This window comes from Microtus pennsylvanicus, chromosome 22 (assembly GCF_037038515.1).
Source record: "Microtus pennsylvanicus isolate mMicPen1 chromosome 22, mMicPen1.hap1, whole genome shotgun sequence".
NCBI lineage: Eukaryota > Metazoa > Chordata > Mammalia > Rodentia > Cricetidae > Microtus > Microtus pennsylvanicus.
Genome location: NC_134600.1, coordinates 36,053,749 through 36,065,766, shown reverse-complemented (window position 1 = coordinate 36,065,766; position 12,018 = coordinate 36,053,749). Strand labels below are relative to the sequence as shown.

Genomic DNA, 12,018 nt, shown 5'->3' with positions numbered 1-12,018 from the left:
TGGTACTACTTTGTAGACTAGGCTGGCCTTGAACTCAGAGATCTGCCAGCCTCTGCCTCCCAAGTTCTGGGATTAATGGCCTGTGCCACGTATGCCCAGCATCATAACAGGGATTTCTAATAATAAACTATAAAATAGCTTCTTTCATATTTTTTAAAGATTTACTTATTTAATTTTTAAAGTGTATATGTGTTTCTGATTACAGAGGCCAGGACAGGACAATAGATCTCCTGCAGCTGGAATTACAGATGGTTTTGAACTGCGCCATGTAAGTGCAGGGAACTGAGCTTGGGTCCTCTCCAAGATTAATGCGTGTTTGTCTCTAGTCCTAAAATAGATTCTTTCAAATAAGGACTTTATTCTAAAAAAAATAAAATAAATTGCATCAATAGAGGCAGATGTCCTACTTTTTTTAAAAAAAAGGAATTAATTCCTTCAGAAGACCTAACTAGCTTTTCCAAATTAACAATCAAAGGTTAAAAGCAGTCAAGAAAAACGAACTAATCGTGTGAAATATTTTACCTGCATTTGTCACAACAGATCATGTATCCATCATCATGTGTAAAACCACATATGCACCTGGTTACATCAGTACCGTAACTTCCATCCTCAGATGTGCTGATTGTAGTAGCACTGGAAGTTTCGTCAAAATTAGGAGTGGTAAATATGCCTACTTCGTTTTTGCTAATGAGACCTGATGGAGGAGGGGAAGCTGGAGGTGTTGGAGGAGGACGAGCACCATAATTGTGGTCCTGAATAATAGAAGACAAAATAAGTACAATATAAATCTCAATGACATAAATCAGGCAAATTAAATGAAATTTAAATACTTAACATAAAATTGGTCCATTTCTTAATAAAGATAAATCATGACATAAAACTAATAAGTAAATCACAGTGGTGAGTTAATGTCACTGTCTAGAAGGTAGTCAATGACCTTCAGATCAATGGCATTTCCCTTCCCTTCACAGCAGAAAATGACATTTCCAGTTTTAAGATTGCATAGTTTCACTTTCAAGAAGAAATTAAGTACATGATGTGATAATAAGGGTAAAACCCAAATTCCACAGGAATAGAAAGCTAAAGAACAGCAAAAACTGGGCTGGAGAGGTGACTCAGCAGGTAAAGGTGTCTGCCATAGAGCCTAGCAACCTGAGTTCAATACCTACGACCCATGTGAAGGGAAGAACCTACTTGACTTCAATACATGTGCCATAATACACATTCTATTCCCCCAAACAAATAAATGTAGTTAAATAGTAAATATAGTAACAAAAGGTACATCATTACTGTAAAGTATATAATATGGAATTTTACATTTCTGGTCATTTTTATTCTCATTTAGGTATTAAAGTCTCTCAAATGTTTGTTCCTGGTATTCACAAATGTATAGAGTCCTATAATTCTTTGAATTAAAATACTACAGAACTCTCAAGTGGAAATAAATTAAGGGAATAAGCTTTTATCCTCTCAGTTGTGAAACATGATGAAAACTACTTTTGAAGAGTTTTAAAAATTAAGTAAGATACATAGTAAATGTGTATGCATTTATTATATAGGTATATATACCTATGTATGTATGTATGTGCTCAACATAGGAATAACTGAAACAATAGTTTGGAGCCAAAGAGATGGCTCAACAGTCAAGAAGGAGCATATGCTGTTCTTCCAGAGGACCCAAGCTCTGTCCTCAGAACGTCCATCAGTTAGATGTACAGTTAGAGTACATCAGCACTCTAACTCCAGCTGCAAAGAACCTGATGCCTCCTCAGGCACTGTATAAACAAACCCACGTGCAGACCACATAACTAAAAATGACAAACAGCTGGGTGTGCTGCTGCACATTTTTAACCCTAGTACTGGGGAGGCAGAGGCAGGCAGATCTCTGGGTTTGAGGCCAGCCTGGTTTACAGAGGGAGTTACAGGGATACACAGAGAGACCCTGTCTCCAAAACCAAAACCAAAACCAAAAAAGTAAAAGTAAGTCTTTAGGAAGAAAAAAAACTACATAATCTACTAATTACTATATAACTTGGAATTAACATCAAATAGTACAATGTAATCTTATCCATAGACTTTTCGTTGAGCTTAAAAAATATCAACATAAATACAATAACAATAAAAAATAACTATAGACTTCCTATCACAGAATTTTATTTTCTTAACAGTATAGTTAAGTAAAAGTATAAATTACATACCTCATTATTCAGGAAATATGAAACAGCTGTGTTTTTTAAATTACTGTTTTAAGCACAATACCACATAAACATATCTATTTTATAAAAGTTCTTTTGAAGAGACATTCAACACTTACCGCATAGGGCAAACCAATATAACTGTGTGAGTGGTGGGAGCTGCTGGTGTATAACTGGTGGGGATAACTGTTGGATTTTTCAACTACCACAGGGCTAGCTTCTACAGATTCTGGTCTAAGGAAAAGAAGTTCCATAGATTAGAATTCCATTCATTTTTCTGTTTTAATCTATTAAAATGTATAAGTTCTTATTCTAAAATATTGTCAAAATAAATACAATGTCTATTCACAACATGTGTACAGCTTGTGAGTAGATTCATCCTATGTAGATTCTGTGCCATAACAAAAGTTTTACTTAATAAAATAAATATTCAAATGCAAAGTTCAATTACAGTTTCATTAGAAAGTGTCCATTTGCTGAGGATGACGGTGCAATCCTAGCACTAAGGCAGGAGAATCAAAAGACAGTGCTATCGTGAAATTCAAAACCAAAACCTCCAAAGACCAAGCTTTACGCCATTTTCCCAGTGTCACTAAGAAACATGCAAAGGGTGCTCAGAGTAAGACTTAAGGTAGACTGAGTCTACAGAGACTCAATGGTCAAAACGTGTGTTTTGATGGTCAAATGGTCAAAATATGTGCTGAACGTGCAGAGCAGCTTCTGGGAAATGTCAGGAAGTAAAGGTCAGGGACCCTCACACTGAATCAGTATTTATGGCTGTACTGACCAGCTTTGTAGTGATGAACCACTGCTGACACTCCTGAGAGCAGCGGCTTACACACTTGCTGCTTTGAAAGCTCCTGCCCCAGCATCTTATATATATATAACACTTTCCAAACATCTTCTTTCTTCTTCTTTTAAGACAGGGTTTCTCTATGTAGCCCTGGCTATCCTGGAACTTGTTCCATAGACCAGGCTGGCCTCAAACACAGAGATCCCACTGCCTCTGCCTCCTGAGTGCTGGGATTAAAGGAATGCATCACTACCACCCAGTTGATTTATTTTTATTTTACATGCCTTAGTGTTTTGTCTGCATGTATGTGCAAGACTGTCAGATCACCTGGAACTGGGGTCACAAATAGTTGTGAGCTGCCATGTGGGTGCTGGGAACTAAATCAAGGTCCTCTAGAAGAGCGGCCAAACCATTTAACTCTTGTGCCGTCTCTTCAGCCCCTTCCCCCAGGTTTCTGTAGGAGTGACCCACCATGCCGGTGGAAGTGGGGAAATTGTACATGTAGCACAAGCTGGGAATCACTCCTAATCCTCCTGCCTCCATGTCCTAAATGATAAGATTACAGGCATGTGCCATCATTCCTGCCTACCTTGACAAAAAAATAAAGTTAAAAACATTGAATTTTAGCAATGATCTACATACCATCATTAAAGCTACATGAAGATGCTCTGAAGACTCACTTCTTATTTTTATTTACTTACTTACTATTTATTTATTTGGCTTTTTAAGATAGGGTTTCTCTGCATAGCCTGTCCTGGAACTCCATCTGTAGACCAGGCTGTCCTCAAACTCACAGAGATGCGTCTGCCTCTACCTCCTAAGTACTGGGATTAAAAGCATGCACCACCACCACCTGACTTAAGATTCACTCTTAAGTATGTACTCAAATGGCAGTGTTACTGGGTGCTAGGGAGTAGCTAATAAATAAAGTTAAGCTTTCATGTAAATGTAGATGAATCGAGCATATGAAACAGCCAAATTCTTTTTAGAATATCACAATTTAAATACATGGTGCAATAATGACAAGGTGGTCATGTAAAAAAACAGAAAATGGTTTAAAGCAGATAGTTGTTTTGAATATTTATACTTACTACATGTGACTTTTAAAGTAACTTTAAATTTACTTACTTACTGTGTGTATGTGTAAACATTCGGGAGTCAGCTCTCTCCTACCACCATGAGCATTCTAAGAACCCAGAGAGACCGTCAGGCTTGGAGGCAAGCACTGCTACCCACTAAGTCTTCTTACCAGTCCAATAAAAGCAATTTTTTAAAAAAATATTTATTTTTATTTATTTATTATGTATACAACATTCTGTCTGTGTGTATGCCTGCAGGCCAGAAGAGGGCACCAGACCCCATTATAGATGGTTGTGAGCCACTATGTGGTTGCTGGGAATTGAACTCAGGACCTTTGGAAGAGCAGGACCTCTGAGCCATCTCTCCAGCCCTAAAAGCAACTTTTAAAACAACTGTTATATAAAAATGATTGACACTGATTAATTTAAAATTGTTGTTATTGTGTGTGACACATATATGTGCTATGCAGGTTGTGCATGTGCCACAGTGGCACACATGGAGAGCAGACTTACAGGCCTCTCCTTTCTCCTTGGGGTCTGAGGATAGAACTCAAGTCCATTGGTCATACACAGAAAGTGTCAAGTACTCCTACTTGACAAATTTTTAATGACTTTCCTTAACTATATGTAGCATTTAATTAAAATAAACAGACCAGCACTCAAGATGCTAAGGCAAGAGTATTTTCAAGTTTAACATCTGTTTGGGCAACATAGTGAGTTTAAGGTCAGTCAGCAATACATGGGCATAACTGTCTCAATAAGCAAATTAAAACTAAACTAAAATAAATTGGGGTTTGGTAATGGGACATGCTCATAATTCCAGAATTTGGAAACTGAGGCAAAAGGATCTGTTCCAGCCTAGTCAGAATTAATGAACAACAACAAAAAGTTAACAAGGTAATAGATCTAACTAAAATAAAATCCCAGGCATAAGTATCTCTTCATTTCTAGAGTAAATTTGAAATCAAAATCAAGCACCCAATGATTCAGTAGCCCCATTTTGTGTAATTTATACTAAGGAAGCAATTTCCAGTAAAGATAGACCATGGATTTGACCTGTCTGTTATATCATTATTCATGAAACTAGAAAACTTTAATGTTCAAATGGAAAATTATTCAATCTAAGAAAACCTGTTATTTTTGCATATGAATAATAGCTGAGTAGAAACTAATAGTAACAAACTTCGACAATCAAGATTATAGAAATTTTTCCTTCTAAAATCTCTTAATTAAAATACTTTAAAAAGCTGAAATGATCATGAAATAAACTTCTGAGTAAAAAGCAGCTAGTGTTTGTGTATCCAATTTTATATATCTGCATAAGTGTAGATAATACATAGACATACTGTGTCATTAATAATTGCATTAGGGTCAGTGAGATGGCTCAGTGCATAAAGACTTGTCAAGACTGACAACATGGGTACAGGCCCTGGGGCCTACATGGAAGGAGAACAGACTTCCTAAAGGCTGTCCTTTGACCTCTACAGATGTACTGTGGCATTGGAGCCCAGACACATACACAAGCACACAATAAATAAATGCAATAAATTGTTTAAAAACAAACAAACAAACCAGAGCTAGTGAAGTCATGAATCTTAGAGGGGAATCTACAACTACCACTTTACTAAGCCAGCACAATCCCAAACTACATTTTAAATATTTGTCCTTACACCCACAGATAAGTATAGTCCCCAATGAAACTTCTCTATGCAATGGAGAGACCATTACAGAAAAACACAGCCAATCAAAATGCAGAGTTATAGAGTCCATTAGCAATGGGCTCCACATCTACAAAACAACTTCCTCACCTAAGGCTCAGGGATCACTGAAGAAGAATAACGCAGAAAGACTGTAAGAGCCAGAAGGTCATGTAGTTTGCTGAGACAGTGTCTTCTAGTAATGTCAGAAGCTAGACCAATGAAGTCTCACCAAGATGACAATCTAAGCATGAACTGTACAAGGATAACAACAACAAGCATGCCAAAGTGGATGGAGAAAAGACTAAATGGTTTCAACCCTACACAGAGAGGGGGGGGGGGGGGGGGAAGCAACTAAGGAATGCTGAGAGAAAAAGAAATAGTCTTCAATTGGTCATATAGTACCAAAAGGTCAGCCCTGAAAACATACTTACAAGTAGCATTATATAGATTAAGTTCTATTTAAGTACTTAGGAATAAACAGACACACACGCACACACACACACCAATTAATGAAAAGAGGCCATGAATTCAAGAAAAAGAAAGCAAGGGATAGGGGTATGGGGAATTGGGGTTTCCATCACCCACATCAGGTGGTTTAAAACCACCTGTAACTACAGTTCCAGAGGGATCTGACACCCTCCCTGGCCTCTGCAGGCAGCTGCACTCATGTGCACATACACTTGCACATACAGCTTTTAAAAATTACACCAGGAAAATATGCCATGCACAAGAATATAAACATTTTATGACCCTACTTATAAAAGGGACCTAGAATAGGCATACACAGAAACCAAAATACAATTTACAAGGCGCTAGGAATAAAGGGAAAGAAGGATTATTATTTAATCAAATTTGTTTAGGTTTAGGAAAACATTTAGAAATTGGTGACAGCTGCTCAACATTCTGTATACACTTAATATCACTTGAGACTGTTCATCTAAAGATAAATTAAAAAATACACTTATTTTTACCATAATAGAAATCTTTTCACTAAAGGCAAAGGTAGAGAATCCTGTCACATGACCAGGTAATATAGGGCTGGGGTTGTTTCTCAGTGATAACATGCTTAGGATAAGTGAAGCCCTGAAGTCAAACTCCAGCATCCCCCACTCCCTTCTCCAAATGAAAAACAGATTAATATGGTAATGGCACATGTGTCAAGAAAGCTAATACAAAGGAAAGACAAGAGTCCAAGAATCTGTACAAACCTACGTATTCAGACAGTGGCCAAGGAACTGCAGAAATGAAAGATAAAAATGACATGAAGTCAAGTGTTAACACAGTTGAGCCATGCAGGCCAACCTGGGGTAGTATTGGGACCTGGAGAAGGTGAATGTTATAGTCTAGTCAAGCTTTGGTAAGCAAAGTATAATAGTGTGGTAAAGCTGGTTTGCATCTGGCCCTAAGGGAGTTTCAGGGTGTGGTTTCCTTTCTCTCAGAAGACTTGGAGACCAAAAATCCTATAGGCTGAGTATAGAGAAATAAGAACTAGTCAGGAAATGGTTTCTTTGTCCCTATATATTGTTCAGGTACTATTCTAGGAGGTATGGTCTTTCTGATTGACACTTAGATTGAGTTCTAAGTGTCTCAAACTCTCAAGTTCTAATCCTACTACTAGAGGCACTGGCTATCACACTACACAGTGATTCTGGGTCTCAATTTCTACATTCTAAGTGTAAATGATGTAAAGTGATGTCCTAAAGACATAGAAGGTTTTGGGTTTTATGGTTGTTTGTTTTAAACTTAATGTGTATTTTGCTTGCAAGTATGTCTGTGCATCATGAACCAGAAAAAGGTGTCAGATCTCCTGGAACTAGTTGTGAGCTGCAAAATGGTAGTAGAAATCAAGGCTAGGTACTTCTGAAAGAGCAGCCAGGGCTCTTCAGCACTAATGTTCCAGCCCTAACATTGTATTTCAATAAAAGAAAAAATACTCAAGTCTAGATCTCTTAAACTGGTCCAACATTCCACCCATCAAACTATACTGTCCCCACCACTCCTGTACAATTTATTAGAATGTTATTATACCTATGAATTACCGATCTAAGTACTTTTAAGTTATTAAACAGTAATTGGTTTACAGGGATTTTTAAACCAACTAATGTGTGTGCTGGTCCTCTGAAAGAGCAGCAAGCACTCTAACATACACACACACACACACACACACACACACACGCACATGCACACGCACACGCCCAGCTGGGTAATAAGAAAAACAGTTCCTGCAAGTTATTTTCTGACCTCTATACAAATGTAATGGCATGTGTGCACCCACACACATAATAAATTAAAATATAAGAAAAAATTTTAAAGAAATCAGAAAACAGTTAAGTACTTGTAGAAAATGGGTAAAATATACTGAAAACACTTCATTATAGATAAAATATTTTAGTGTATTAAATTATGTAAGTTCATACTCAGAATATCCAAGTACCAACAAATTAATGAATTCTGTTGGCAGTTGACTTTAGTGACACATAAATGTCACATACTACAGTAAAGTAAAACAAAACAAAAAAAGCCTCAAATTTGAAGAAAATTTTATCTACCAAGACTTCAAACTTCTTTTTGCCAAACACGACAACAAATTCTAGAATAACCTATTGGCTGTAAAAGTTGCTGCCATATTAGTATCTGAAGAAGGTGGAAAGAACTTAGTTATCTTTGTTTAGTGATTTTAGTCATGGTATTCAGCTTTCACTACATTACTGGAGACAGAATGAGGAGTCCTCATTCAGAGAAATCGGTTTCTTTTTAAATAAAATTTATTATTTTAAGTTATGTGTGTGTGACACATGAGAGAACTGCAGGTGTCAACAGAGGCCACAGGCAACAGATCTCCTGTTACAAAGCAAGAGCCACTGATATGGATGCTGTGAACCAAACTCAAGTTCAGTTCCCAGCACCCACATCCAGCTCCAGGACTTCCAGTATCTGCAAGCACAGTCCCTTACATGCAAATGTGCAAACTCAAACAATGCAAACAAAACAGCTAGATGGTGTTCAACTTGTTACAAGACCAAAGACTACTTGATAATTTGTTGTACCAAATTTACCACTGCTAGAACAGAAGCTCCTATATATACAAATCATAGGCCAAAACACAACACTGTTCTACTACTACTCAGCTGTGCTGTCACAGAAGCATAAATCCACATCACCAGACTCTGCTGCAGCCACTTCTTTGATCTGTGACTCAATCTTTAATGGAAGGAGACTGACAACGCCCACTTAACCTTAGAGAAAGGGCTAGGATGGACTATTATAGCCCAGCTATCAGAGCTTTTCTAACTAGCCTATTTTTTTTCTCTTCTGAGATCCTGTTTTCTTATTTGTCTAGAGTTGTCTTATTTAGTAGCCACTATACACACATGATGATGAGTATTTAAAGCAAGGCTCATTTGAATTGGCATGTGTTGTAAATATAAAATCCAGAAGAGTTCAAAGAAAAATAATAAAAGGAATAAATATCTCAATAGTTTTATCTTGCCTGGTGGTGGAGGCACACACCTTTAATCCCAGTTCTTAGGCGTCAGAGGCAGGTGGATCTCTGAGTTTGAGGCTAGCCTGGTCTACAGAGCAAGTTTCAGTACAGTAAGGGCTACAGAGAAACCTTGTCTTGAGGAAGAAACAAACAAACAAAAAATCAAAACAAAACAAAAGAAATAGTTTTATCTTGATTATATGTCAAAATATTTTAGATATATTTAATTAAAAAATATATAACAAATACATGCAAAAAAACAAAAAACTGGCCCTTGTCAGTCATTGTGGCACACACCTTTTGAGCCCAGAATTCAGTTCTGGTCTACACAGCAAGTTCACAAAACGGCTATGTAGAGAAACCCTGCCTCACAAAACAAAAACGCAAAGAAAGTAATCTTAAGGGAACGTTGTTCTTTTAACTTCTGATGTCTTAGCCAAGAATCCAAAATGACATATATAAATAAAGACTGTTTGGACGTGACAACTGCATGATATGCCTTGCCTTTCCCTATCTAAAGTTCCCGTATTTAAATACTTACTCTGAGCCTGCAGCCATTTCCAGGTATGATGTTTCTGTTGTATCAACCCCCAAAGGGATTGCTATGCTCATGACGTTCGCCTCTGGTAAATTCGATTACTATGGAGTCCTATGCATTGGTATCCAAAATACTGGGGCATGCCAGCCACAGTGCTCATTGCAAACATCTAAGTGCATCCACAAACCCTGTTTAAAAGAAATGGGAACACAAGAGTTAAGAATCACCTGAACTAGCAAAGTACAGTAGCAACCAGTTATACTGAAATCACAGTAAATAAAATAGGTGAAGAAAGCATTCTTTATTAAGGTCCCAATACAAAGGTAAAAGTGTTCACAGAGTAGTTTTTCATGTTCTTCCTGGGATTACGTTGCATTGTTTATGAACGAAACAAAAATTTCTGGAGGTACAGCTCAGCCGAGAACGTGTGCTTGGCATGCATGAGACTCTGGGTTCAATTTCAGCACATTAAAGAAGGAAAAGAAACAAGAACTTTCTGAATCTAACATTCTCTTTTTTTTTTTTTTGGATTTTCGAGACAGGGTTTCTCCTTAGCTTTTTGGTTCCTGTCCTGGAAGTAGCTCTTGTAGACCAGGCTGGCCTCGAACTCACAGAGATCCGCCTGCCTCTGCCTCCCGAGTGCTGGGATTAAAGGCATGCGCCACCACCGCCCCACTGAATCTAATATTCTTTAAGGAATGAAACTAGAATGTCACAAGAAGGATTACTAAAGCACACTAGTCAGTGAATAACTGGCAAACACTTATTTTAAAAGTCAAAATGGAATTTCTTTTTGTACAAGTATCTAAAACCAAGTCTTTTGGAGTAGTGATCTGATAGTACATTTACAAGTGGAGCAATAAGCAGCAAACTAACTTTCTTTATGAGGAGTCCATTTATTCTACACAATTTCAAGTTAGGAAGTTGAGCATGGTATAGCACACACCTTTAATCCCAGCATTCAAGAAGCAGAAGCAAGTAGATCCATGTGGATTTCAAGGCTAGCCTGGTCTACAGAGCTACATAATACCTGTCTCAAAATACAAACGAAACAAAATTCAAGGTAGGTACAAAAAGCTAGGAAAGACTAACTTATCCTTGGTTACTCAGCTTAAGAAACAACCAGACTTGAAGTCAATTCTATTCTACTGTTTATAAATATATACAAGAAAATTTATTTTATTTGTATAAATCATTCATATCAGGGAGAACTCTTATTTATTCAGTTGGAGTTAATACTCTCTAATATAATTAATTAGTAGAGAAAACAGTGATTTTAAAAAAACAAAATTTACAGGAGTGACTAAAAGATTCAGAGTTTCAATGTCAAATGTTCTAATCTAAATTCACTCCACTGCGCTTGTTCCATGTACTGTTTATAAAATATCTACTCAAAGTCTGTTCTTTAATGACATAATTCAACTTAGGAACAAAAGGCAATACTACAGGACAGTATCTGTTAGGATTCTTTGTCTCTGTCATGTTATACCTGGAAAAAAAAAGTAGTATTTCCTCAAATAATTCTTACATTTACCTTGAAGTTTTACAACTGAGCTTCAACATGTCTACTCTAATTTCTATTTCACAGATGATACAAATACTGAATCAGACCTTATGTGGAAGAGTTATCAAACGGAAAATAAGATAGTTAAAATTGTTTGAATTTTGTGAGAAAACTTGTCCATACTTTTAAATCATGTGTGACCAGAAGAAAGCTACTACATTTCAAATTATTGTAATATAAAAGTAAACAAGACATGATAGTGCATGCCTGAGTACTAGCTGCTTGAGTCTAAAGCTGAACTGCTGTAGCCAAGGAGCTGAAGACACTGAATGATACTCATCTTAGAACAAAACAACACCAGTAAAAGATCCAAAATAGGCCTCTAGTATTTAAGGTCCTTGTTTATAAAACAGGAATACAAAAATCAGAGTTTCTGAGAAGAATGTGACATAATGAATGTAAAGAATTTCAAAGAAATAGTTATACATATTTGGCAATCAATACATATAGTACAGGGTGTACATCCCTAATTTTAAAAAATCTGACATTTAAAAATGCTGTGAAATATACTCAAGATTTCAAATTTTCCACCAGGGACCCTCAATCTGTAAACATTACAAACTCTGAAAGATTTCTGGTGGTCCCAAGCATTTCAGGTCACGAGGCTAACTACAAGCACTGCTCTTCTTACTCTCTCGGGAAACAGTGCATGAGATTCTTCTACA

General features: G+C 36.9%; 1 protein-coding gene across 4 annotated transcripts in view; it reads right to left on the bottom strand.

Annotated features, from left to right (window-relative positions):
• The window catches only part of Kmt2e (lysine methyltransferase 2E (inactive)), a 63,502-nt gene that overhangs the window by 38,733 nt on the left and 12,751 nt on the right, over window positions 1–12,018 (bottom strand). For all 4 annotated transcript variants that reach the window (XM_075955879.1, XM_075955881.1, XM_075955882.1 and 1 more), the window contains exons 2-4: window positions 9,793–9,977; window positions 2,315–2,429; window positions 523–752 (exon numbers count right to left, since the gene is read on the bottom strand). In XM_075955879.1, coding sequence (XP_075811994.1) covers window positions 523–752; window positions 2,315–2,429; window positions 9,793–9,863 — 416 coding nt within the window. In that variant the 5' untranslated portion in view covers window positions 9,864–9,977. The remainder of the gene's footprint in view (window positions 1–522; window positions 753–2,314; window positions 2,430–9,792; window positions 9,978–12,018) is intronic.